Raw genomic sequence first — 27,538 nt, 5'->3', positions numbered from 1 at the left:
CATCCATATATTAAAGAGAGGCTAGCAGTCTTCTTAAGTACAAATGACTTCCTCGTGTGTCTCTTGCTTTCCTTTGCTCTGGGAATTTTTGCAGTTTTGCAGGACTTCTGCATAGCTGTTGATATCACAGGCCATAAATCAAAGCAAATAGAAAAAGGCCTGGGGTGACTGAAACTCTAAAATTAAAGTGGGTGGGCCTCCCCTGGTGGCGCAGCAGTTGAGCACTAGGCTGCGAAGCTGCCCGCAGCCTCTGCAGTGCTGGTTTGATCCCCGGCCACCAGCAAGGCTCCCACATGGCACACAGACCTCTCCTGCTGTGCCCGCTGCTCCCCTCAGCAGTATATTTCGTCAGTCTACCTGTTCTGTTCCCTGCTCTGGCTCTGGTGAATTCTCTCACCCTCCCGTGCTTCTGACTGTACCCAGTGCTTGTATAAATAAATAAATAAATCTTTAAAAATAATAAAAATAAAATAAAATTCAAGTGGGTACTAAGGTCAACAGTACCCTTATTCTCTTTGGTTTTCAGGTAAACTCCAAGTGCACGTGTGTGGGGCCAATGACAAGGCAAGTCTGGATAAAATTTTACTGATGGGAATCTTCGCCACGGCAAAGTAGCTACCTCTTACCTGAGTATAAGAAACAGCAGTTACTTTGCAAACACACGGGGTTGAAGAGACAGGACCTAAGCTGATTTCCATGCCTGGTTTCCCAGAATATCTGCTGAAAGCAGTGCTGATTAGCCACAAACACTCCTATAGGCATTTGAGACAGTTGATTTTTAATATTTTCTTAAAAAAATACAAAGTAAATGAACTCTTTAGATCAATACAACTCAAGAAAAATGGAAAAAGAATATCCTTGTCTGGATTATCCCATTCCCACACTCCCCATACTCAAAAAGTAAGAATTTTACTCCCTAACACAGAGGAGCCCTGATTGGTAGAGCTCAAAAATACCTCGGTGATAGGAGTTACTGGAACTAACAAAAGAATTTTGGTTATCCTTAATTATGCTGCCCTAGGATGAATATAAAATCCACTCTAAGGACAGGTATGGGAACCTTATAGTAGGAAAAAGCCTAAAGGTACCAAACACAGCAGTAAAAACCACTCCTTAGCAGAGTGTGTCCTTGAAAGAATTAGGCAGTAATCAGGTAACTGAGCTCCCAGACTGCCACCACCCTACCCCATCCCCAAATAAATAGTGTGGTCATCTAAAAGTGTAGTAGTATTTGATTCAACAAAAAAAAAAGACAGTCTTTCACCCACTCAAGGTAAACCTTGCCATGGAAGGATGAACCTTGGCCAGGAATAAGACGATTGCAAAATCACAGGTACTTCTAGTTTGTCCCCAGTCATCCTGAACTCCACATTTATTCCATCTCCATTCATTCCAAGGTCTGTTCACTCTGTTATTCTCTCACAGTCTCCAGTGCCAAGATGCACGTTCTGCTTCAGAAAGACCATGGGGAAATAAGGATCTTCAAATAACACACTCTTTTCAATCTTGCAGGTTACACCTCAGTGGTATTCTAGGTTCAGTCACATTCCATCAAATTCAATTTACTTTTTCAACTTTTGTTCTGATATGCAAATCCATCCCCCCAAAGGAGTGTCAGACAGATCTCTTCCTCGGCCCCCAAAGGTTTGACAGGGCTCTTTGTCTCCCTCCAGAGTGGAACTGTGTTGCCCCTAGCTACCTGTAGACTTAGAAAGATATTTATTCCTGAAAAACAGATGGCTTGGGCTTCACCAAGCCGACTCAAGTTGGTATCTTTCTAAACATCTAGGCTGAACACTGCCCACATGAATAGGCCATACTCACCTTAATTCTCTGCATTGTGAGGCACAACGAATATATATGTGTGTATACATACTCTCCCAAGCACATGGTAAGTTAGAAACGACAAATAAGTGCTCGCTAGATGAGAAGGAGCGATGGTCTCATCTCTGACATCCAGTCAGCATGTTTTTTTCTTTCCTTGAGCATCTGTTACCCACCCTCCTTGGGGACAACTACTAGCGCGAGGGGGAATGTGTGTCAAAAAAGTACAATCATAACTGCACCGGTGCCTGTAATCTCCCTGTGCACACAGTGAGAAATAGACATTCTGGAAAGGATCCTTGATTCTCTCGCAAATTGCCCCTTGGACTGGTCGCTAGCTCTGGATGGTGTTCGAGCAATGGTCACTTCTCTCGGAGAACACACACACCAGCATCACAGCGCTGGGTTCCCATGGATGTCACGACTTCCCAGCTGTCAATGATAGGGTCATAGCACTCAATGCTACTCAGCAGAGAATTCCCATCATATCTGAGTGGAGAAGAAGCAAAAGACGAAAATGAGCTTTCTAGTCCTTTCCATACAAGACCTACGTTAAGGCTGCCATTGGACATGTCTCCACCGACCAAACCCCATCTCCATCAAAAATACAGACTGGATCACACTGCCCTGGATGACTCTAACTAGCCTGGTTTCCAAATCCTCACCCTGCAATTGCATAGAGTCTCCCCCGGAGCACTGTGGCCCCTACATAGCATCGTGGGGTGGTCATACTAGTGACAGTTGTCCAGGAATCGGTGCGAATGTTGTATGCTTCAACGGAAGAAAGGTGGGCTGTACCATCAAATCCCCCCACCACATAAATATGGTCATTCAGCAGGGCTACTCCTGCACCTAGGGGAAAAAGACAATATAGCAAATGAATACTACTAAGCTTAGGATCTGAATTCTAGAAACAAAGCATGGTCACTGATGTCTATCTGAATTCTAGGGTAGCTGAGGAACGTGGACTGGGGCCAGAGAGGCCTAGAAAAATCTAGCCCAGCACAGGTTATCACATCTGTAAACTCTTCGGCCAGGACTTGAAATGAGAAAAGATAAATTGAAATGGTTCTCATTTTCACTTCCATTAATTCAGAGCCCAGCCTTTTTCATTAGGAGAAAAGAAGGAAGAAGAAAAAAGAAGGCAATATAAGTAGAAGGAAGGAAAGGAGTTGTGATCACGGTTCTGGAGAGTTGTTACCCAGAGGAAGTACACAGAGCAGCTAGCACAGTCCTTCCGCCACTCTCACCCCAGCTTGCTCCACCTAAGAACGCGCTCATTGAAGGGAAACAGGTGCTCTTCCGTGCTTGCACATTACAGATTTTATGCAACAAACATTCACTTAACATGCATGACATCTATCCAAAATTTTACAAGATATTAGAGGATGCAGGGAAGGAATAAAGACATAAAAAAATGAATATAACAAGAAGACTTCTGCCCTCAAATTTACATTCTGGTTGAAAATTTAAGTTGTTTTTATCCTCACTATTTAGAAAAATTAGAAGCATAAAGGAGAACGGAATCTGACTTAAGCCAACAGTTTTACAGTCTACAGTGAGGAAGGGCATATAGACAAGCCTAGAAAAATCTAGCCCAACACAGATTAATTATCCCACGGAATATCCCATGGACTGTAATTTGACTTAAGTCTACAGTTTCACATTAAGTCTACAGTGAGGAAGGAAATACAACTCTGACTTATCGAGACTCTGTCCTGAGACCATACCACCTACGCATATGTGTGATTCAACAATACTGCTGCCCACTCCCCGATAAATGCCTAGTCTTACCTGAGCGCTTGGTGGTCATCGGTGTGACGTTAGTCCAGTGTCCTGTATGGGGATCATATTTCTCAACTGAATTTAAGATATTCAACCCATCATATCCTCCTGAAAGACAAAATAGAGACCATTCCAGAAAGAATGGCAAATCCTCACGGCCAGTCTGCCTTTCTCTGTGTGTTTCAACTCACTGTTTTAGTTTCAGCCCTCCTTCAAGTGTGCCAATACCCAAACAAATCTGATATACTATTTTTCTGCTACCACAAAAAAGATATCCCCAGTTAACGAAATATTTTAGGACAGAGCAGGGTTTTAACTGAAGGAAGTCTATGAATTTAATTTTGGTTAAAAGGGGATCCCACTAAATTCTTTCATATCCTCATATCCCAGACCAAATACCTAGACAGTAGATCACTCCACTTGCCACCACTAGGCCAGCGCCTTCCCGGGCTGTCTGCATATCTCCCAGCATACTCCACTGGTCAATGTTTGGGTCATAGCGCTCCATACTGGTATGACGCCTGCTTCCGTCAAATCCTCCAGAGACATAGATCATATCTGCACAGAACAAACAAATCCAGACCATTAGAGAATGAGAGGTTTCTAATAACTCCTTTCTCTACAAACTCACCACAGTCCCTTCAAATGTTTGGGAGCAAAAACCATGTTTTTTGTGGGATAAGTCAATTAAGTTTTTTCTTTTTTTTTAATAGAGGCATGTTTTTATTTATTTGTTTGTTTGTTTGTTTGTTTTGTTTATACAAGCACTGGGTACAGTCAGACGCGCAGGAGGGTGAGAGAATTCACCAGAGTCAGAGCGGGGAGCAGAGCAGGCAGAAGGACCGAAGTACACTGCTGAGGGGAGCAGCGGGCGGCAGGAGAGGTCTGCGCGCCATGTGGGACCCTCCTCCGGTGGCCGGGGAGCAGCCGGGGATCGAACCGGCGCCGCAGAGGCCGCGGGCAGCTTTGCAACCCAGCGCTCAACTGCTGCACCACCAGGGAGGCCCAAGTCAATTAAGTTTTATAAGGAAAGCAGCACAGAAGATAGCTAAAAAGGCTGGAATAAAATGGCATATTCAAAAACAGTCAAAGACTAGACAGAGTTTAAAAGAACAATAACTAGTGTGAATTCCCCATTCAGCACATCAGAACATGAGTCACTAACTTCATTGTCAACTGTAGAAATAGCGATGAATATTGAACAGCTCTGATGACACTGATTTTTCTGAAAGCAGAAAGGAGTATTTGACCTTACCATTATCCTCCACATTTCATGCTCCTGCCAGACAACGGGAGTGATATGAATCTGACCCAGTCACAACAAAATGGAAACAGCAACCTCACACAAAACTACCTCTCACTGGGGGCTCCCTGGTGGCGCAAGGGGCTAAGTCGCAGCACTATGAAGCTATCCTCAGCCACTGCAGCACGAGTTCAATCCCCGGTCAGGGAGCTGCCCACATGGTGCCGAGACCCCTCCTGTCTTGCCCACTGCTCTCAGCAGTGTATTTCAATAGATCTGCCTGTTCGTCTCCCCACTCTGTCTCTGGGGAATCCCTTCACCCCCTGCACCTCTGGCCTGCACCCCAGCTCTTGTATGCATAAATAAAAAAATCTTTAAAAAAAACAAAAACCTACCTCCCAGGGTGGTCGCTCCAGCAAGGCCTCGCCGGACATTCATAGGGGCTACAGAATACCAGACCCCATCCTCATCTGCTGTGTAGTCTAGACACTCCACTGAACTGAGGCGGGAACGGCCATCATAGCCACCAATGACGTAGATCCGGTCATGTAGGGACACTGAGGCAACGTAACGTCGCTTGCGAGTGATGCTCTATGGATTTGGGGGAGAAGAGATACAGGTACTTCAGTCAGGCGAGTACTTAGGTTTTTGCCTTTGCTTCCTTCCTACTTATATCTCTATACACCCCTGCTTTTTTTACTTGTTACCATTCCTCTAATGTGGCCTCCACTATCTGTCTACTGAGTGAACACTCTCTTGCTTGCTGTGTTTCTCTTAATGACGTAAATCTTCTGCACATTTACCTCTTTATGAGGCTTCCAAAAGGTTTAGTGTCATTCTACCATCCAGCATCTGATTCCTTTCTATTCCACAGGCACTGGGCTAAGTAGGAGGCTGACAGTCTTCCACCCAGTGGAAGGGTATTCCCGCACTGCTAATCAAAGAACCAGGATTCAAAGACCCTAAAAGTTTAGAGGATTGAGCAAAAGATTTCCATATTTTCTCAGAATTATTATTGCTCTTTTCTGCACTGAAATAGAGGTAAGTCAAAGGAAAAGATACAAAATTTTGAGTTCAATGTATCACAATTTTACAGAGTTTCAATTTAACAGGGAGCATGCTCTGTGGAGCATGCAGGTGATTATGCAGACAGCTCAGGGAGGGATGAAAAGTCCAGCCGAGTTCATTTGACATAGGACCATCAGTATTTATGAAGTCTAGTCTGAACAGTCAATAACTATTAGCTACCTACTGTGTGCATGGCACAATTATAAGCACATAATGCTGTTTGTAGGCTTTTCTACTTTTAGGGTTGGGTTAGTTATATTCTAATATGAGGGACTGGAAACACTTCAGCCTTTTCCCCCATGACTGGTTCAACCATAACGTACCGGCAAAAAGCTCCACTCCTGAGTTTTGGGGTCATATTTCTCTACCACGTCGATTGGAGACTGCTGGCTTCCAAAGCCCCCAACCACCAAAAGCACTTCATTGGCTCCTGAGAAGAAAGGGAGAAAAAGATATGTTACTTCACCATCTGTGGCATAACCAGAAAGAGTTCTAGGATATCTTGTTGCATGCGGCAACACTTTCAAGAAAGTGATTTGAAATAGGAGACTCATATCAAGTGTCTGAACAGGAAATTATTCCCAACTCTTGAGAACCTGATCTCTGAAATTTAAATTTCTATAGACAACATTAAAATTCTAGAAGCAAATTTGAACATCCCACTGCAGTATTTCAAGCTACCTAAATGACTCTGATCTAATAAAGCGAAGTTCCAAGAACAGGTGAGGGTGGAGGAGTTCCCTGCACTCTGCAGCCTGTAAGACTCAAAATGGGAGTTTTTTTTTAATAAAGGGGAAAAATGCTCTCCTAACCTTGTTTCAAAAAAGTTGAGATCTGTGGCTTAGGAAACAAGAGATAGATTTTTGAAACCTCTTTCCCATGAACTATGATCTTTTCCAGTTCAGCCAATTATATAAGCATGTTCCCTATCAATTATCAAAGCTGCCAGGTACTCATAAGACTAGACTGCCAGGTATACTCATAAGACTGGGAGTCTTGTTCTTTGCTATTTTCCCAAAGAAGATATTTTGATAGACTTTTATTTCCCCTCTCACATAAGGCCTCATTCTGATATGTTCTCCCTTGTCTCTTTCTGAAAAGCAATCTTTTGAGGAAATCCCCTGTGCATCTGCTTTACTAGAACTCACAAAGAGAATGTTAGCAGGGGCATTTTGGATAAGTGAATCATCAGGAGGGTATTTGGAAGAGCAAAGCAATCTTAAAATATCTTATAAATAATCTAGACTTGAAAAACATAGTGCCTTTAAGATGACAAGAAACAGATAAACCCCAATGAAGTAACAGTTCTGATAAGTGTCATCAATGGCTGCTTTAATCTTTAGGGAGAAGCTAATAGTACTTTGTGATGGATGGATGGATAATCAGACATTGAGTCCTTGCTGATGTGGCTCAGTAGGAAGCACATCACCATCACCTATGAAATAGTCATACCAAAAAACTGAACCTCTGTGCTACCACACCTTTAGTCTAAACACCATGTACAAGAAATGCATCAGGAAGAACATGGCAAACGACTGTGTGGATATAAGCAGCAAAATCTAGAATGTGGAAAAGCCTACAAATCAAACAGTCTGGTTTCTTTAACAAATTCATTGCAAGGAAAAATCAAAGCAGGAGGGGAAACCGGTTTCTATGGGTTAAAAGAAACTAAAGAGAGAGGAACTCAATGCAATGTGTGAGTCTAGTCTAGATCCTGACTGGAGCAACTTAAATGTTCAGAATTAAATAAAATCATGGAAAATGTAACACGTACTTGATATCCAAAGAAGGTAATTGGTTGTGTGTAATTTTTTCAAAGAGTGATACTAGCACTTTAGACATGTTAAAGAAGGATCCTTATTTTTCAGCAATCCATACAAAAACATAATATACATGGATGAAATTATCCCCCAGCTGGGATTTGCTTTAAAATAGATAGACCGGGCCTCCCCGGTGGCGCAGCGATTGAGCACTGGGTTGCGAAGCTGCCCATGGCCTCTGCGGCGCCGGTTCGATCCCCGGCTGCTCCCCGGCCACCGGAGGAGGGTCCCACATGGCGCGCAGACCTCTCCTGCCGCCCGCTGCTCCCCTCAGCAGTGTACTTCGGTCCTTCTGCCTGCTCTGTTCCCCGCTCTGGCTCTGGTGAATTCTCTCACCCTCCCATGCTTCTGACTGTACCCAGTGCATGTATAAACAAAACAAACAAACAAAAAAAAAACAAATAAATAAATAAAAAAAATAAGAAAAAAAAATAGATAGACCATGGAGGTGTTGATAGTTGTTGCAGTAGGATGGTGGGTTACTATTCTGTCTACATGCTTGAAAAAATTCTTTAAAACATACACGTATGCACACATAAGCTGTGGAGCGTAATCTCATCTTCTAGGAACACAACTGTCTTTATATATTTGCCAAATAAGTGGACCCTTCCCCAAGGTGAGCCAGCAAATACGTTTCAGCAGTCAGTTCCTTCCAGAAAAGCAAAGCATTTGACTAAAGAGCCCTTTTATATTATGCTAATTTTATCTATGCATAAAATTCCTTCAAGCTAGGAGAGGCTGGGACAAACTATTTGCTCTTCCTTGGCAGCACTATGCCACTATCTATCTGCCCCTAATTTAGTACCCCACCTCTTCTCTCCTTCACGCTTGAACAGAGAAGGCAAGCCATTCGAACACATTTCCCTTTGCAGATGAATATGATGCTAATGGATGATAACTGTCTGGATAAGAAAGTACAAAACACCACAACAACTGAGAGGTTATTTTCAGTACTTTGCCCACCATGAAAATTTCCACTGATTTTCAGTGACAGTATCTGTTGCTTTATGTAACTCTCAGGGGGCAAAAAAGGTTAGGGAAGAAAATCACCTCTTTCTTGATAATACGATTTCGTTGATGGTATGATTTATGAAGGATGGGGACACAGAAACAGATAGGAAACGCTGAGATTATGCTACAAAGCCCAAAGAGTAGAACCTAAGTGACAGTACTTCCCACTGGCTGACATTCTGTAACACTCTGGTAACTGTATATCCACAGTAGAATTTGGACAAAGGTATCAGATCTCAGGAGTTTTATGACTCTAAATATCTGGGGTCCTAGACCATTGACTCCCGAACTTTTTTTGCAAGTTTGACAAGAGCCACAAAGGTCTCTTTTCATCATTTCCCCCTGACAGACACTGTGTTTGGAAACACTCTACCAAGTCCTGTTCAAGTAATTAACTTCCCCGCTGGTGCCGGAGTTAAATACATGTGCCCAGAGAGCTTTTGATAAGTATCATAGCACCAGTGTTTGCACATTAAATAGATACAATTTTAGACAATTCTGATGTCTTTGTTTAGCCTGTGTAGTTTTTCCTAGTACAACATGATTTAGAAAATTAAAAAAATAACTTAAGGGCTTAAATAACTGCTATCCTTATTTACATATTAGTCTCCTCCCACCCAGTTAAAAAGATTAAAAATTGTTTCTTGTGATTCTAAGACAAAATACATTTTCAGGGCCTCCCCGGTGGCGCAGCGGTTGAGCGCTGGGTTGCGAAGCTACCTGCGGCCTCTGCGACCTCTGCGGCGCCGGTTCGATCCCCGGCTGCTCCCCGGCCACCGGAGGAGGGTCCCACATGGTGTGCAGACCTCTCCTGCCGCCCGCTGCTCCCCTCAGCAGTGTACTTCAGTCCTTCTGCCTGTTCTGCATCCTGCTCTGGCTCTGGTGAATTCTCTCACCCTCCCGCGCTTCTGACTGTACCCAGTGCATGTATAAACCAAACAAACAAACAAATAATAAATAAATAAATAAGACATGCCTCTAGAAAATTAAAAAAAAAAATACATTTTCACTGCTAAAATACCTGGAAAATATAGTTATTATGAAAAAAATGTATCCAAAATTCCACAATACAAAGAAATACCAAAATGTAACAGATTATTTTCTTGCAACTTTGTAAAACTTCCAACATTTATAAAATATAAGTGGTACTGGATCTATTGCACCCTGCTTTTTTTAAAACTTCATTTTCCTAAGATATTAAATCTTTTAATATGTGATTTTAATGTTTTAGGCATTTTAGGAGTTCACAATTTTGGTTATAAATAATCACATATGAAGATCCTTGCATATTAAACTTTTCCCAGTTGTTTACTTAAAACAGAAATGGGTGCTTTGCTGGAAATTTATAAAAATTGATATATACCATAATATTACTTCCTGAAGGTGTACCAATTTATACTCCTACCCACACTACAGGGGCACTAATTCATTCTATTAGCTATAGCACCAATTACTGTATTTTTAATCTTTGATACTTTGGTAGACAAAATTGCATTTATTGCTTTACTATTCTATTACTAGTAAAACAATTACCAATTAGGGTACATTTCCCCCCCTTATTTTTGTAGCCAACTGTACTTCCCCTTCCATGAACTGTATGCACAAGACTTTAGTGTTTTGCTCATGCATTTTTATGAGCTCTTTACATATGAATGAGTTTAACCTTTGCTGTGTGGAGTAAGTCAATTTTCCTGATTTGTCTCATAATGTGCATTATTTTTATTTAGTCAAATACGCCTACCTTTTTCTTTGTGATTTCTTCCATTTGTGCCTAGGAAATTTCTGCTCTGAACTCCTAAGAACTCCTAAGGTTTTAAAGTTGGGAACCACTACTCCAACAATCTAATGTGTAAAAAAGACCTAGGGAAAGAATGTTCTTGTTTAGTTAGATTTTTATTTTTATGCTGAAGAAAATGTATCTAAAAATCTGACAAGAAAAGTGTGGAAAAGCACAGTGAGGAAATGGAGGCATCTTGGCCGTGTCCCCGCACTATCTTTGCCAGGGGTGGCAGAGTGGGAGTAGGGAAGGCGTATGTGAGCATGCCGTGTGGTTAGAGAAGAGGCAGGCAGACTGCAGGCTGCTAAAATAACAGGGTTCAGAGACCTGCATTTCCATATGCATTCATTTTTGTTAGCACAGAAGATAGCTAAAAATCAGGAAGAGTAACATCCATTTTATCTCTGTGAGAGAATATGAGTAAGGTTAATAACTAAAACAAAGCCCCCACACTTTATTTAGCATGCTATTTTTACTCAACTATAAATTTAATTTCCTTCTGTGTGCAGGAGAGTCATTATGCATTAGCAAATCCTATGAACAGGGATGGGTAGAGGACATGATGGCAGGAACAGTTTACTTTTAAGGCACTGACAAGGAGATGTTAAATTAAGAATCTAGTCAGAAATAGCTGCAGAATTTCTTTTCTAGAACTTCTGAAAAATAACCTCAAAACTATGATGGCATGTAGAATCATACTCGAGTCTTACAAGGTCAGGGTAATAAGCAAATTCTCTGAAGAAGCAGGACCTCTGCTGCCTGTTCAGGGAAATGCAGGGAATGTACCTCTAAAGAATCTTCTGGATTTGCTGGTTCGAAGAATTTTTTTTGGCTTTAGTTCAATCTGGCATGCAATTAGTGAGTGCTAGCACGTACTCTCTGGGACATGTTTGGTTCAGCAAAAAAGAAAAAAGATCTTCAGTATTGGAAAAATCTTAATTAATATAGAAGAAGAAATGGTAATCCAGAAAAGTTAAAGGACTTGTTCAAATTCAAATAGCACGTACTAGAGTGAGTGACTGAACTGGGAGAGAAATCAAAGCAGGCAAAATATCTTATCTAGTGCCAGATTCTTTCTACCGCATCACTGGCTCACATTGTATGCAAAATACATATGCTTTTTATTATTTCTTTTTTTTTTTTTAATAGAGGCATGCTTTATTTATTTGTTTGTTTGTTTCTTTGTTTGCTTGTTTTGTTTATACATGCACTGGGTACAGTCAGAAGCGCGGGAGGGTGAGAGAATCCACCAGAGCCAGAGCGGGGAGCAGAGCAGGCAGAAGGACCGAAGTACACTGCTGAGGGGAGCAGTGGGCGGCAGGAGGGGAGCAGTGCACGCCATGTGGGACCCTCCTCCGGTGGCCGGGGAGCAGCTGGGGATCGAATCGGCGATGCAGAGGCTGCGAGCAGCTTCGCAACCCAGCGCTCAACCGCTGCGCCACCGGGGAGGCCCTTATTATTTCTTAAATAGCAAAAGTATCTATGTGCTTACAGTGATAACATAATATACAGGTCCACAGCTAAAACATTAACATTCAATATTCTCCCACAATCCTTGCCCCGTGGAGTAATCTTGTTAAAGATTTAGTATGTACCCTTGCATACATCTTCTTGTTTAAGCCCATGCAAACATATACACATACACAGGAGACTTTGCCTCTTCTATTTTATCAATGAAAAGGTTTCTCTGTCTCGCCAGTCTGACTCAATGCTTTAATTTTTTCACAGGATAGTAGTACTATAATTTAGTCAACCATTCACTCCCCTTCAGATTGACTTCAGGTTGAATCCTTTTTTTTTCCCCTGGCAATATTAGCAATTTGTGATTCACATTCTTTTTTTTTTTTAAAAAAGATTTATTTATTTATGCATACAAGAGCTGGGGTATAGGCTAGAGGAAGAGGAGTGAGAGGATTTACCAGAGACAGAGTGGGGAGCAGAACAGGCGGACTGACTGAAACACACTGCTGAGGGGAGCAGCAGGCGAGACAGGAGAGGTCTGCTGCCCCATGTGGGTCAGCTTCGTGGCTGTGAATCGAACTTGTGCTGCAGTGGCTGTGGATAGCTTCACAGTGCTGAGACTTAACCCTTTGTGCCACCAGGGAGGCCCTGTGATTCACATTCTTATGCATACATCTTTACTTATATATGTTTATTTCTATAGAATAGACTCCCAGAGGTGGGACATGAAGGGTGTGCCCATTTTATACTTTTACAAACATCTTGTTCCAATCTTCACTTCCAGAACTGCTCCTGAAGCATATTTTTCAATGTTTATTATTCACTTGCATCTCTCTTCCATGTGCTGCCCCGTGCCAATCTTCTATGGGTTATTTTTCTTTTTTTCTTGTGGATATATATTTATTTCATTATTTGAAATATTGACCTTTTGCTATACACATCAAATGTTTTTTCTCCCAGCCTATATCTTTTGACAATTTTTAAAAAATTGATGTAATCAATGAGTGAGGAAGGCTTCTGGGTTTTATTGTATTAGTTACAAAGGTTCCTAGGGGTAGGAGGGGAAGATCAGGAGGAAGGGGAAGGCTATTCAATGGGTACAGAGTTTCAGATGTGTACAACTGGGTATACAATTAAAACTATGAAACTGTATACTTAAAAATGTTTTAGGATGATAAATTTTAAGTTACATATATTTTATAATTAAAAATAGAAAGGGGCTCCTACCCAGAATGTATACAATTATTATCCTATAATTTCTTCTAATATTTTCATAGTTTTTTCACACTTGATCCTTCAATCAATTCAATTAGATTATATGTCCTTGTATACAGTATGAGGTAAGAATCACATTTTGTCATCCTGCAGGAACAAACAGAATATTTATCATCTGTTACTTCTCTAGGAATCCCCTTATACAAAAAGGCATTATCTCTGGTAGTGGGATTGTGCATGAATTTATCTAGTTTTTGCTCCTCTGTATTTGTAAAATTTCTACATTGAAGACATAGTACTTGAACTATTAAAAAGTGTAGGGGATAAATGATCATTCTACTTCAACCTATTAATAAGTTAATTGTCAATTACTATCTTACCATGTATGAATCTACATAGAAGAGCAAGAATAGGAATGATAAAAAACAAAATACCACTCCACAGAGACAGTAATTTGTAACCTACAAAATGATTTTCCTCTTGGGACAGCAAAATTGGAAAGACAGGAAATGAAAGAGAAGTAATATCTGGTACTTATTACAAGCCAGCTACAATGCTAGGCATCTTAGATACATTATCTCATTTATTTTCCATGATACCCCAGTGAGATAAGAATGTAGTGACTCATATTAGTGGCAGAAGCATAGGCTCAGATAAAGTGCTACCTGGCCCAAGGTCACTGATGGGGCTGACTTCTGAACCTAGGTCAGTTTGCTAAAATAATAGCTGACACATATCAATAGTATTTTTTTATGGCCCAAAACTGTTCTACATCTTATACATAATATACTTTGTTTAGTCTTCTTGACAAGTTCGGAGATAGGAGCTAAGATGATGCCCATTTTACAGATAAGGCAACAAAGCACAGAGAGGTGAATTTTCCTGACAAAGTCAATACACCTAGTAAGTGGTAAACTGAGATCTGTACCCACAGTCTGGCTCCAGAGCCCAGGCTCTTAACTATGGACATCACTGCCCAAACCCCCATGCTTCCCTGTACTTTTAACCATGTTGCCATTTTTTCCTTCTTGACTGGAAAAAACACATGAGGAGAAGGAAGTGGAAGGTGAGGGTATAGCACTTACCACATGGCATTCAAAATGATTGCTAATTCATAGCTCCAAATGTGTGGAAATAAAATTATAACTTACACTGCATGATACTCAACAATTTCTAAAGAGCTTTCACACACTATGTCATTCAATTTTCCAGTTATGTGAAATAGATAGGGAAGATGTCTTTGTGTTACAGGAAAGAACACTCAGGGTAGAAAATTACTTGTCTGAGATGACACAATTAATAAAAGCAGGTCTGAAATGAGATAGTACTTTTCTTAGAGAAAGTATTCTCCCACTCTATCATGCCATCTTCAAATACCCCTTCATTCACTCTGCCAAGAGGCTAACTTACCGAGACGAGCCCTTGTCCTGGGTCCCTGCATTTGACTTCGCAGTTCAGGCCTCAGATGAAACTTCTTTGCTTCATCAACTAAGTCCCTGCACTGTAAACTACATCGGATGAAAGGCTGAAATACAGCAGACAATAGAGTGAGCCACAGAGGCCACCTCTAATATTGTAAGAGTATAAATGGCACATACAAAGAACTAACTTCTTAAGATTGAACATCAGTTTCCAAAGTCCTGTGAATCCAGGGCTGTGAGTAATGGCTATGCTGTGGGCTTCTACAACTGATTAAAACAATTTTGGGGGAATAGATAATGTATTACATGGTTCAAAAATCAAATGCTGCACAACATGGATGGCGCTGGAAGGGATCATGCTCAGTGAAATAAGCCAAAAAGAAAAAGAAAAATACCGGATGGTCTCACTCATAGCAGGAATCTAGAAAACTTAAATAAGGGACCAGGAAAATGAATATAAGAAAGTGAAAATCAAAATCAACAAAAAACTATGAACCAGAGACACTTTTAGGGGGGCGGGAGGGGAGGGATTGGGGTCAGAATGGGGGGGCTGCAATTGTATGGGGAATATAACAATAAAATTTATAAAAAAAAAAAAATCAAATGCTGCAAATGCTAGGAAAAGGTATATTAAGAAGTGTTTCCCATGCACCTTGGCACTTACAACTAACATTAGTTTGTACATCCTTCCAATGATTATGCAAATACAAGTATATAATAAGAAGAATTTAAAGGAAAATCAAAAGATTTCTGTTATTTTCTGGGATGACAGGAAGAAGAACTTGTCTGAAATAATTTCTGCAAGGTTCACAACACTGACATATACCTATGTCGATTTCTAATAGAGTTCAGTACTGGAACATCTTGCATTTGCCTTTCCAAATTCACTCTGCACCCTTCTCCATTCTGCTCTCTGGCCCAGAAGACTGGTCTACATGAACTATGTCAATAGGGCTCCCATGTCCTCTACCTTCTGGTTGGGTTCAACCATGGGGGATCCTAACAGGAGCTGAGAGGGAAGAAGTAGTAAGATCAGGCACACTCAGTGTGTGAATTTGGATTTCAGTCCTCCAAGTCTGGTTACGGAGCCTGGCTCCTAGCCACAATACAAAGAAATAGACATGAGGGATATACTGATGGGTTGTACAAAAGAGTGCAAGTAGGAGAAGGTTTGAGGTGTGATACTAACCAGCCTGCAACTTTTCTTTTTTTTTTTTTTTTTTTTTTTTTTTATAGAGGCATGCTTTATTTATTTGTTTGCTGGTTTGTTTGTTTGTTTTGTTTATACATGCACTGGGTACAGCCAGAAGCGCGGGAGGGTGAGAGAATTCACCAGAGCCAGAGCCGGGAGCAGAGCAGGCAGAAGGACTGAAGTACACTGCTGAGGGGAGCAGCGGGTGGCAGGAGAGGTCTGCGCACCATGTGGGACCCTCCTCCGGTGGCCGGGGAGCAGCCGGGGATCGAACCGGCGCCGCAGAGGCCGCGGGCAGCTTCGCAACCCAGCGCTCAACCGCTGCACCACCGGGGAGGCCCCAGCCTGCAACTTTTCTAATGTGAACAACTGGAAAAACTATATTTGTAGTTAATGCACAAAGAGATCTAGGGCTGAGCCAGCAAAAGGAACACATTCACTGACCTGAGCCTTACCTACATGTTACAAACAAGCGTTCCGTCAAAGTACAGTCCAAATAATATAGATGATGTTTGTGGTAAAAATCATGAAAACATACTACAAACACTGAAGTTGGAGACACTTTCATAAACAAACTTAACATGTCACCAAAGTTGATATTAAAATGCATCAAACTGCTTTTATGCTGGCTTCACCGGAGGTGAAAAATAAAGAGACTTGATAAGTAAAGTGTCTTTCTCAAGGCAATCAGAAACAATTTATGTGTAATGGAGAGAGGGAAAAAGTTTATCATCTTATGTTACCTATGTATGATAATCAGGGGCATGTAAAACAAAAAGACAACATAACAAAACAGAGATTTTCATTTGTATCAGGAGCCTGACTTGCCAGCTAGGGGGTGTCAGGAGACCACCCCCAGCACCAGCCCCTCTGGCATTCCCAGAGAGGCTACCCAGGAGACAGCATGTTTACATTAAAATGACCAGCGTGGAGGGGCCTCCCTGGTGGTGCAGGGGCTAAAGACAGCACCATGAAGCTCTCACCAGCCACTGCAACATGAGTTTGATCCCCCACCAGCAGGGACCAACCCACATGGCGCAGCAGACCTCTCCTGTCTCCCTGCTGCTCCCCTCAGCTGTGTATTTCAGGCAATCCACCTGTTCTGCTCCCCACTCTGTCTCTGGTAAATCCTTTCACTCCCCGCACCTCTGGCCTACACCCCAGTTCCTGTATGCATAAATAAATATATCTTTAAAAAAATGACCAGCATGGAGTACACAATACTGAGCTACAAGAGATATTCAAGCTTTTAGATTCTGTATGTCCTACATGACTTACCTCAGCATCGATTACATCCGTGATGTACCTGGGAGTCAGCAGGGGCATTCGGACATACTGCAGCAGGTCAGGTAAGGATTCTTCTCGTTCCTTCTTGGCATGCTTCACCCAGTTGATGACAGCCTCAAAAACTGGCTCTTCAGAATCCACCTGTAAATTATACTCAGACATTAGGGATCTCTCAACCTCAAAAAGCAATCATGGCTATTTTCTCCTTCTTCCTCCCCATCCCCTGCCACCATTACCAGAAATAGGTAGGCTCATGGGAAAACAATCTTTTCAAATACAACTTACTAAGATTAGGAAAAGATTTATAGTTAAACCAGATAAAAAGAAACTAAGAAGATTGGTAGTGCCTGAGAAACCATCAGTTGCAAGTTAGTTTTTACCTCAATGCCCTTCTCCATCCTGAAATTTTTTTTGGGTCATTTATGAAACTTTATGGGGGAAAGAGGATCTGTTGCCCTAGTGATAACAACTTGTATTCATAAGTGCTGTCGCATGATGTCCAGGTATGTTCCTCAATGCCTCCACCCCAGGAATTGCTTCACATTGTCATATGGAGTGTTGCCATTTTCAAAGCATTTTTCTTTAGTATTTGAGCAACTGCTATGTATTAGGCACTGTGCTATTTGAAATTATCTATAATTAATCATTTGAAGAATTTAGTTCTAAATTTATATATGAAAAACTGGATAAAGTAAGACACATCATAAAAAAACCTACAATATACTCCTGAAAAAGCACTAGGTATAATAACACCCAGGACGTCCCAAAGACAGACACCAAAGTATAGGTACAGTGTCCCTTTTACCAGCCCCCAGAATGCATCTGTTCTGAGAGATAGCTTTCACAGTATGACTGTGACTAAAGAAACCATACTGTGAACTTTTTCCAAGAAATGAGAATATAGGGGCCTCCCCGGTGGCGCAGCGGTTGAGCGCTGGGTTGCGAAGCTGCCCGCGGCCTCTGCGGCGCTGGTTCGATCCCCGGCTGCTCCCCGGCCCCGGAGGAGGATCCCACATGGTGCGCAGACCTCTCCTGCCACCCGCTGCTCCCCTCAGCAGTGTACTTCAGTCCTTCTGCCTGCTCTGCTCCCCACTCTGGCTCTGGTGAATTCTCTCACCCTCCCGCGCTTCTGACTGTACCCAGTGCATGTATAAACAAAACAAACAAACAACTATAATAAATAAATAAATAAAAGCATGCCTCTATAAAAAAAAAAAAAAAAAAAAAAAAAAACTAAAAAAACTAAAAAAAAAAAGAAATGAGAATATAGAAAATGTTTTAGAAAGTTCATTTATTTGATGGATTAATTGAATACGTACTAAGTGCCAGCATTATGCTAGAGGCTGTTATTTATACAATGGTGAACAAATCAGATATGAACCTCGCTCTTAATTGGAGAAGTAATTGTTAAACTGGAAAAATGAACAATCCAATTTCCACTGTCTACTATGTGAGTAAAGTACAGAGGTTCTGAGATGGAATAACATGAGATTTCCTAATTTATATTCATGGGTGAGGGGAGGTCTTCCTGCAGAAGCAAAAGACTGACTTATGATGGATGAGAAGCAACTAGTTAGGGAGACTAAGAAGAGCAGACTCCAGGACAGACAGAAGATCCCCAGCACTTGGAATTATTTCGGGCATATAGTAAGTGCTTAATAAATATCTGATAAATGAACCAATAGTAAATGTTGAGTGTTACTATTTTATTATTATGTGCAGTGAGATTCCAACAGAAGATAGCCACATGATCCAATATGGTAGTCATGACCCACGTGTGTTTATTTACATTAACTGAAATTAAATAAAAATTCAGCTTCTTAGTCACATTAGTCACATTTTAGGTGCTCAATAGCCACATATGACTGGTGGCTAGCAATCTGGATATAGGTCCTTTCCATCTTTACAGAATATTCTACTGGACAGCACTGTCCTAGAGTAAGAAAGAATTAGCAGCTTCAGAAGAGACAGAAGGCTGCTGTAGTGAAATGAATGAGAGTGGTAAAAGATGAAGCTAAAGAGGATAAGAAGGGCCAAATCACAGAGAGCATTAGAAACTAGGTATTACTCTAGTGGCAAATGGAAATCATAAAAGGTGTCAAGCAGACTAGTGAAATTATTATATGTCTGTTTTGTGATGATCACAGTGACTATCATAGGTAGAACAGTTTAGAGGGGCTAAGACATGCAAGTTAGAGGCTACTCTGTACTCTGGTACATTAGGCAAAAGGTGCTGGTGCTTAGATGATAGCTGTGATGGTGGTAATAGAAATATATGCACTGGAGACATATTCTTGAGGTCAAACTAACCCAGCCTACTTGATGAAGTAGATTCAGGGAAGGTTGCAGAAGAGTCCATGATTTTTTAAACAAATTTTTGCTAATGATGAGGATGACATACTGATAGTTTTAAACAGCTGCATGCCAGATTCTGACACATTCAAGTTTAAAGATTTAAAGATGGGGTTTTTCAGTCATGAGCAAAGATCTTTGATCTTATTGAAGACAGAATTGCAGAGAAACAGTTGAACTGGGGGGGCCTCCCCTGGTGGCGCAGCGGTTGAGCGCTGGGTTGCGAAGCTCTGCAGCACCGGTTCTATCCCTGGCCACCGGTGAGGGTCCCACATGGCGCTCAGACCTCTCCTGCCGCCCACTGCTCCCCACAGCAGTGTATTTCATCACTCTGCCTGTTCTGTTCCCCGCTCTGGTTCTGGTGAATTCGCTTACCCTCCCGAGCTTCTAACTGTACCCAGTGTCTGTATAAATAAATCAATAAATCTTTAAAAAAAAAAAAAAAGAAAAAGAAACAGTTAAACTGGGAGAAAAAAAAAACCCCACCAATATTAATGCTTCACCATGGAGAAAAATTCCTCCATAATAAACTTTTATAGAGAATTCAAGTATCAGCCACTGGCATTCTTATTTAATGCTCAAAACAACCCTATGTACTAAATACTAATATTATCTACATTTATAGAACAGGAAACTAAAGATTAATGGTTAAGTAACACATGTCACCCAGACAAATCTAAAACCCAGATTCTAAAGTCCAAGCTGTTTTAACCAATATGATATATTGCTTCCTATTGATTTAATTATTACTGTTTCATGTAATGAGAGGAAGCGTTAGTTAGCAACAGAGTGGCAGACATCTGGCTCCTATTTCTGGGGCTGGTATGTGGAACAGAAAAAAAGCAAAGGCCAGTTTTGACAGACACTAAAGAAAGACTACATAAGAATTCTCAGACTATTTTCATCTCAGCTTCTGAATACACAGGTTTGTTATTTGTGCTTTTTCTTCCCTCTAATTTTATTCCCGAGTCCACAGAGTCCTAAAATTAAATGACTTCTGTGAGTGCTTCCTGGTTAAATAGAAACAAACTAACTAGGTGATTAACTCACAGTTTTAGTGGTTCAGAAAACAGATGCTGAAGCCAGAATGCCCAGGTATAAAAGCTGGTGGAAGTCTTAGTTTCCACCTCTGAAAAATGGGACAGTTTTGAGAATTATATAAGATTAAAAACACCAAGAATAGTGTCATTAGAATGGAGACTTTATACTACAGGGATTTTGTCTGTTTTCACACCTGGATTCTCAGCACTTGGAACTATTTTGAGCACACAATAAATGCTCAATAGTTGGTAAATGAACCCATGGTAAATGCTGAGTGTTAGTTGTTTTATTATTATATGCAGTAAACTTCAAGCTGTAGTGCTCATACTCTTTGCTATGTTTCCTAATGTATGGACACAGTCTACCAAATTACTAGTTTCCAAATCTGAAGAATGTGTCTTTCAGCCATACCTGGCAAAGTACAGCACAAAGACACGATGTCCCACACCAGGAGTATGAGAACAGAACTTTAGCAAATACTTGGCCAAGCAGTATTTGTAACAGCAGCTTTTCTGGGTTGATATGAAACATCATAACAAACTGGAAAATAACTTCTCTTTAGTAGGGAAGTGTCACAAGTATGTCCTCACTATTCCCTTTGAAAAGTTAGCAGGGAAAGGCACAAAGAAAAGGTTGGCTAAAATTTGATACTAAATATATTCAAATGGGGGGGGCCTCCCTGGTGGTGCAAGGGGTTAAGCACCACACTATGAAACAATCTGAAGCCTCTGCAGCACAAGTTCGATCCCTGGCCTGCCAGGGAGCAACCCACATTGCGCAGCAGACCTCACCTGTCTCACCCACTGCTCCCCTCAGCAGTGTATTTCGGTTAGTCTGCCTGTTCTGTTCCCTGCTCCATCTCTGGTGAATCCTCTCACCCCCAAGACCTCTGGCCTGTACCCCAGTTCCTTTTTTTTTAAAGATTTATTTATTTTTATACAAGAATTGGGGTATAGGCCAGAGATGCGGGGGTGAGAGGATTCATCAGACAGAGCAGGGAACAGAACAGGCACACTGACGAAATACACTGCTGAGGGGAGCAGCGGGTGAGACAGGAGAGGTCTGTCCCGCCATGTGGGTTTTTCCCTGGCCGACCGGGAATTGAACTTGTGCTGCAGTGGCTGTGGATTGCTTCATAGGTTGTGTCTTAACCCCTGCGCCACCAGGGAGGCCCCTGTACCCCAGTTCTTATATGCATAAATAAAAAAATCTTTTTTTAAAAAAAAGAAATATATTCAAATGGGCCTCCCTGGTGGTGCAAGGGGTTCAGCACAGGACTGTGAAGCTATTGGCAGCCTCTGAAGCATGAGTTCCACCCTCCATCAGGGAGCTACCCACATGGTGCAGCAGACCTCTCCTGTCTCACCCGCTGCTCCCCTCAGCAGTGTATTTCAGTCAGGCTGCCTGTTCTATACCCCACTTTTTTTTTTTTTTTAGATTTATTTATCTATTTGTAAAAGCACTGGGCACAGTCAGAAGCGCAGGAGGGTGAGAGAATTCACCAGAGCGGGGCACAGAACAGGCAGACTGATGAAGCACACTGCTGAGGGGAGCAACAGGCGCGGCAGGAGAAGTCTGCGCGCCATGTGGGACCCTCGCCAGGGGCTGGGGATCGAACCGGTGCTGTAGAGGCTGTGGGCAGCCTCGAAGCCCAGCGCTCAACCGCTGCGCCACCAGGGGAGGCCCACCCCACTCTGTTTTTGGTGAATCCTCTCACCCCCAGCACCTCTGGCCTGTAACCCAGTTCTTGTATGCATAAATATATAAATCTTTTTTAAAAAAAAATATATTTAAGACATGTTATTTTACATGATGATCATAGCTTTAACAAAACAACTCAGAGACTGATCATTTGGTTTATAAAAATATATTCAAGGACTTCTTTAAGTAACAAATTCCTTCCATTGCACTTAGAAAAATTAATCAAACTTTGATTCTTTCCAATATTCCTAGCTTAATCTGAGGTGCACATGTATAGGTGCCACTAACTTCTGCGAATCCATCAATTTAAAATTAATTCTTTATTATTTTCTGAGGAACAATAATGGGGGGGGCGGCGCGGGGAGGACACACAGTCTTTCTGGAGAATTGAATTTCTCCTAACTGGGGAAATAAAACCCAATGAGTGGGCTTTTATCACTTGGCTCTGCTAAGTATTTTCTAGAAGCGACTAACTATGTTAAAGAATTGGACTACTGGCGGCCTCCCCTGGTGGTGCAGCGGTTGAGTGCTGGGTTGCGAAGCTGCCCGCAGCCTCTACAGAGCTGGTTCGATCCCTGGTCGCCAGGCAAGGGTCCCACATGATTCGCAGACCTCTCCTGCTGCGCCCACTGCTCCCCTCAGCAGTGTATTTCGTCAGTCTGCCTGTTCTGTTCCCTGCTTTGGCTCTGGTGAATTCTCTCACCCTCCCGCGCTTCTGACTGTACTCAGTGCTTGTATAAATAAATAAATATATCTTAAAAAAAAAAAAAAGAATTGGACCACTGGAGATTAATGCTATGGGCTTCAACAGCACATAATAGTAAACAACTAACACTCACCATTTACTATTGGTTCATGTATCTACTGGACTTCTTACTCAAATTGTTAGCCTACACTAACCTATATGCAACAAAACTATTGCTCAACTATTGGTACTATGATTTAAAATTACTAAGATTCTTCTTATGGTGTTAAGCTGGTGAATGCCTGTCCAGGCACAATTCCTCTCTGCTAGATGAAGAACTACTACTTTAACATCCAGTTCATAAGTTCCTTCCTTTGACCCCCTCATATACCCATAAAGTACTTATGATCTGATTCCTGCTTACCATCACCAACCTTTATGATCCATGCCTTGGCAAAGGTTTACTCTTATTTCTTATATGTAATTTCCATACTTTGACTAGATTGATTATTCTCATCATACTCTACTATAATAATTTTAGTCTTTATGTCTGTCTCCACCACTATTCTGTGAATCCTCTGAAAACAGGAATTGTACCTTACTCACTTTTAGATCCATGGTAGATATTCTCAACAAAAGTTTGTAAAAGAGTGATTAGGTAATAGAGAAGTTTCTACAGAAACTATCCTACTAAAGTAGAAAGCGTTCTGCTTCAATTTCTCCTTATTCTACAGTTTAATGGTGATTCTTAACCATTGGGATCACATATTTCACTGAGGAGAGTATAAACTCCCTCCTCCATAAACAAACAAACAAACAAACAACATGGCATACCATTTCAGAGGGTTAAAAAACCTCTGCAGTCAATATAGACACTTAATTAAGAAGTTCTGCTGTAGAAACACAGTAACTCCGCCTTGCTTTCTGCAAGTTTTGTGATAGTCCAGTCTTGAAGAAACTATAAGAGCAAGCCAAGTCTGTACCTGGATTTCATCACACTTGATTAATTTTTCCACTTCTCCTTGACTTAGAAGAATGAATTCTTCATGCTGTACCACTTCAGGAAAATGCTTCTGGCTAAAAACCTCAGCTGCCTGCATCAGGTCAACACAATTGTGAGTTTCAGCAAAATCCCTGATGCCCAGACAATTAGAAGGGTCCAGCTGACTTTCTAGGAATTCACAGCAGGCTTGCTTCACACCTGGGACAAATACAAAACAGTGACTGCTTCAGGATATTGGCCAGACGTGAAATGATCTATATTCTTGGATCCTGACATCAGAGGAAGCTACATCAGAGGAAGAATTAGATTAGAAATTCTATGCTTAAGGAATTCAAATCCCATTTCTGTGTTACATGCTCTCCGACCTTTAGCAAAGTCCCTACCCTGTCCCTGCTTCAGCTTGAAAACAAGCATAGTGAGATATACTGCCTCCATGGACAGTGACACAAACAGAAAAGCCTAAAATAGTCTTGGCAATCAAGCTATAAAACCAATTATAACTTAGTATAATGTAATGTACCTAAGTTTCTACTTTACATAAAACTTGACTAAAATACGACAGTGAAGGAAAAACAAGATACTAAGAATAACAATCTCTTATTTCTCTAATTGAAAAATTCAGAGCAGAAACTTACTTTTATAATTGTGCATTCATGCAAAAAGTTTCACACTTTCCCTCATGTATTAAAAACTGAAAAGGTGCATATAAAAGCTAAAAATTACAGAAATACAATGGAGGTTAAGACAGAGTGGGAACTGAGAGTCCAGGGACCATCATCTAAACCTGTGAAAACTTTATTCTTTCATTTTTGTGTGTCAATTTAAATTTTTAATAGATAATTTATATGGCTCCAAAATGTAAAGTTGAAAAAGGGTTCACCATGAATGGTCTCCCAAACTCCCTCCCCACCTGGCCATCTAGTTCCCTTCCCTGAGGCAATGCATATCAGTTTCTGTGCTCCCTTACAGGACTAGTGTGTACATATATGTAAAAAGTGCATCTATTATTCCTTTCTTCCATTTTTATAAAAACAGAAAAAGAGTAAATGCTCTCTTCTAAAGCACCAACAGATACATTTGGAGAAGTTCCTTTATACTGAGATTGAAATGTGATCATCTGTGCTACCAGTATAAATGAGCCTCCATGTTCTCTCTCCATAATTTTTATGATTAAGTTTATATCACTAATTTAAACATTTCGAGGGCTACAGGACACCAATAGAACTTTAACACATGTACCTTTCAGCTGGAGCAGACAGGCTGCAGGGAGCAGTTCTTGTACATTCTCCACTGTTACATGTACTGTTTCTGTGTACACAAAGTCCAGCAGGATTTCCATGGTGGAGGCAGTTAAACCTTGGATATCAACAAAAGGTTTCCCCTTCTCAGAAAGCTGAAAATTCAAAGGGTAAGAAATTATGATGGTTATAATTTCATGGGATAAAGGTAGAATCTCATATCTAAAAGCTTGAGAGATATTAAATGTTAATTGGATACACATCTTTAAAAAAAAACATGGTGTTTGATTTTTATAAAACAAATATGGTAGGGCCTCCCCGGTGGCGCAGCGGTTGAGCGCTGGGTTGCGAAGCTGCTCGCGGCCTCTGCGGCGCCGGTTCGTTCCCCGGCTGCTCCCCAGCCACCAGAGGAGGGTCCCGCATGGCGCGCAGACCTCTCCTGCCGCCCGCTGCTCCCCTCAGCAGTGTACTTCGGTCCTTCTGCCTGCTCTGCTCCCCGCTCTGGCTCTGGTGAATTCTCTCACCCTCCCGCGCTTCTGACTGTACCCAGTGCATGTATAAACAAAACAAACAAACAAACAAATAAATAAATAAAACATGCCTCTATAAAAAAAAAAAAAACAAATATGGTAGATATTTGCAGTTTTCAAATGAGGGAACTATATATGTAGTTCCAGAGCACACAGTGAGGTGACATTTTCCTTGAATATCAATTTTATTAGTAAATAATTTAAAACACCTCTTTCATATTACAAAGAAATGTATTACCAAATAGAGCGCAAAAGTTCCATGAATATACCACTAGAGACTATGAGCTTTTTTAAAAAAACACAAGGGCCTCCCCTGTGGCGCAGCGGTTGAGCGCTGGGTTCCGAAGCTGCCCGCGGTCTCTGCGGAGCTGGTTCGATCCCCGGCTGCTCCCCGGCCACCAGAGGAGGATCCCACATGGCGCGCAGACCTCTCCTGCCGCCCGCTGCTCCCCTCAGCAGTGTACTTCGGTCCTTCTGCCTGCTCTGCTCCCTGCTCTGGCTCTGGTGAATTCTCTCGCCCTCTTGCGCTTCTGACTGTACCCAGTGCATGTATAAACAAAACAGGCAATACAAACAAATAAATAAATAAAACATGCCTCTGTAAATAATAAATAAATAAATAAACCCCACAAAATTTCAATGAAATGTCATGCATGAGGATCGTGTGGGTCACAGCTGCAGACTCCCTAGGACTACCTAGCACTGTCTTATCTATCCTTAGACTAACCTTGGTGTTGATAAAAAGCAACATGCAGGTCATCCTCCAAGGGCTTCTGCTATAATACTGTCTGAATATAACAAATTGTTTAGCTGGGATGACTCAACATATACATATGTATATGTGTATATATATGTAACTGCATATGAGTGTGAGTAAGTGTGTGTGTGTGTCTCTCTCTCCTTGGAGTTGTATTGATGAGGCCAGATAATCATAGAAAATTGTTTAGCTAAGGGTGAAAATCTCCAATTTTACAGGATAATAAACTATATACATATGTTTTTAAGATTTATTTTATTTATTTATTCATACAAGAGCTGGGATGTAGGCTAGAGGTGTGGGGGCGGGGGGAAGGGTGAGAGGATTCACCAGAGGCAGAGTGAGGAGCAGAACAGGCAGACTGACTGAAATACACTGAAGAGGGAACAGCTGGCAAGACAGGAGAGGTCTGCTACGCAATGTGGGTTAGCTCCCTGGCTGGGGCTCAAACTCCGTGCTGCAATGGCTGCTGATAGCTTCACAGTGCTGAGACTTAACCCCTTGAGCCACCAGGGAGGTCCCAATAAACTATCTTTAAATTGATTACATAATTAAAATTTTACTAGACCTTAACCTTAGTTTAGAAATTCATTTACTCACAAAACTATATTGTAACTCCACTATGAACTAAACATCTGTATCATTTTTGATCCCTCCATTAGTCCAGAAGAATCAAAAAGTATTTTCCACCAAAGCCAGGAACAAAATCAATCCCCAACATTTAAAAAAAGTCACTAGTACATTATTTTGGAAAAACATTTTACTTACATTTGATAGTGTAACTATTTACAAAAAAGTACATTTATTATAGAAGTTTCTCATTCAATAAATTATATTCCCATTAGTCACTATGTAATAACTTAGAATAATTATAGTACCATTGCACATTTTTATTTTGTTTTAAAATTTTTCAGTTTTGAGAGCTTTTCATTTACTATTATTTCATCTGATTCCCATAGCAACCTAGTAAAGTAGTTAGGTGTGATACTATTGTCATTTAAGAGATAAAGGATCTAAAGTTCAAAGAAATTATGTGACTTAATTATGTCACTTAACTAGTAAGAGACAGATAAAACTCAGGTCTTCTCCGCTCAGTCCTGATCTTTCAATTTGGGTCACATTTGAGA

At 41.2% G+C, this 27,538-nt stretch overlaps 1 protein-coding gene across 4 annotated transcripts in view; it reads right to left on the bottom strand.

The window, feature by feature from the left end:
* Nucleotides 1-2,186: 2,186 nt before the first annotated feature.
* The window catches only part of KLHL12 (kelch like family member 12), a gene marked incomplete at both ends in the record, with an annotated part of 28,274 nt that continues 2,922 nt past the window's right edge, over nucleotides 2,187-27,538 (bottom strand). Inside the window, 10 exons of one of the 4 annotated variants that reach the window (XM_084244862.1) lie at nucleotides 2,187-2,313; nucleotides 2,490-2,676; nucleotides 3,619-3,717; nucleotides 4,009-4,167; nucleotides 5,248-5,443; nucleotides 6,244-6,350; nucleotides 14,615-14,729; nucleotides 17,096-17,245; nucleotides 23,867-24,084; nucleotides 25,126-25,279. In XM_084244862.1, the coding sequence (XP_084100988.1) occupies nucleotides 2,187-2,313; nucleotides 2,490-2,676; nucleotides 3,619-3,717; nucleotides 4,009-4,167; nucleotides 5,248-5,443; nucleotides 6,244-6,350; nucleotides 14,615-14,729; nucleotides 17,096-17,245; nucleotides 23,867-24,084; nucleotides 25,126-25,279 (1,512 nt within the window). The remainder of the gene's footprint in view (nucleotides 2,314-2,489; nucleotides 2,677-3,618; nucleotides 3,718-4,008; nucleotides 4,168-5,247; nucleotides 5,444-6,243; nucleotides 6,351-14,614; nucleotides 14,730-17,095; nucleotides 17,246-23,866; nucleotides 24,085-25,125; nucleotides 25,280-27,538) is intronic. The other 3 variants (XM_084244863.1, XM_084244864.1, XM_084244865.1) reach the window with 3 other exon arrangements.

The sequence above is a fragment of the Talpa europaea genome (assembly GCF_964194135.1).
Source record: "Talpa europaea genome assembly, chromosome: 10".
Classification (NCBI taxonomy): domain Eukaryota; kingdom Metazoa; phylum Chordata; class Mammalia; order Eulipotyphla; family Talpidae; genus Talpa; species Talpa europaea.
This window is presented reverse-complemented; position numbering and strand designations above follow the sequence as displayed.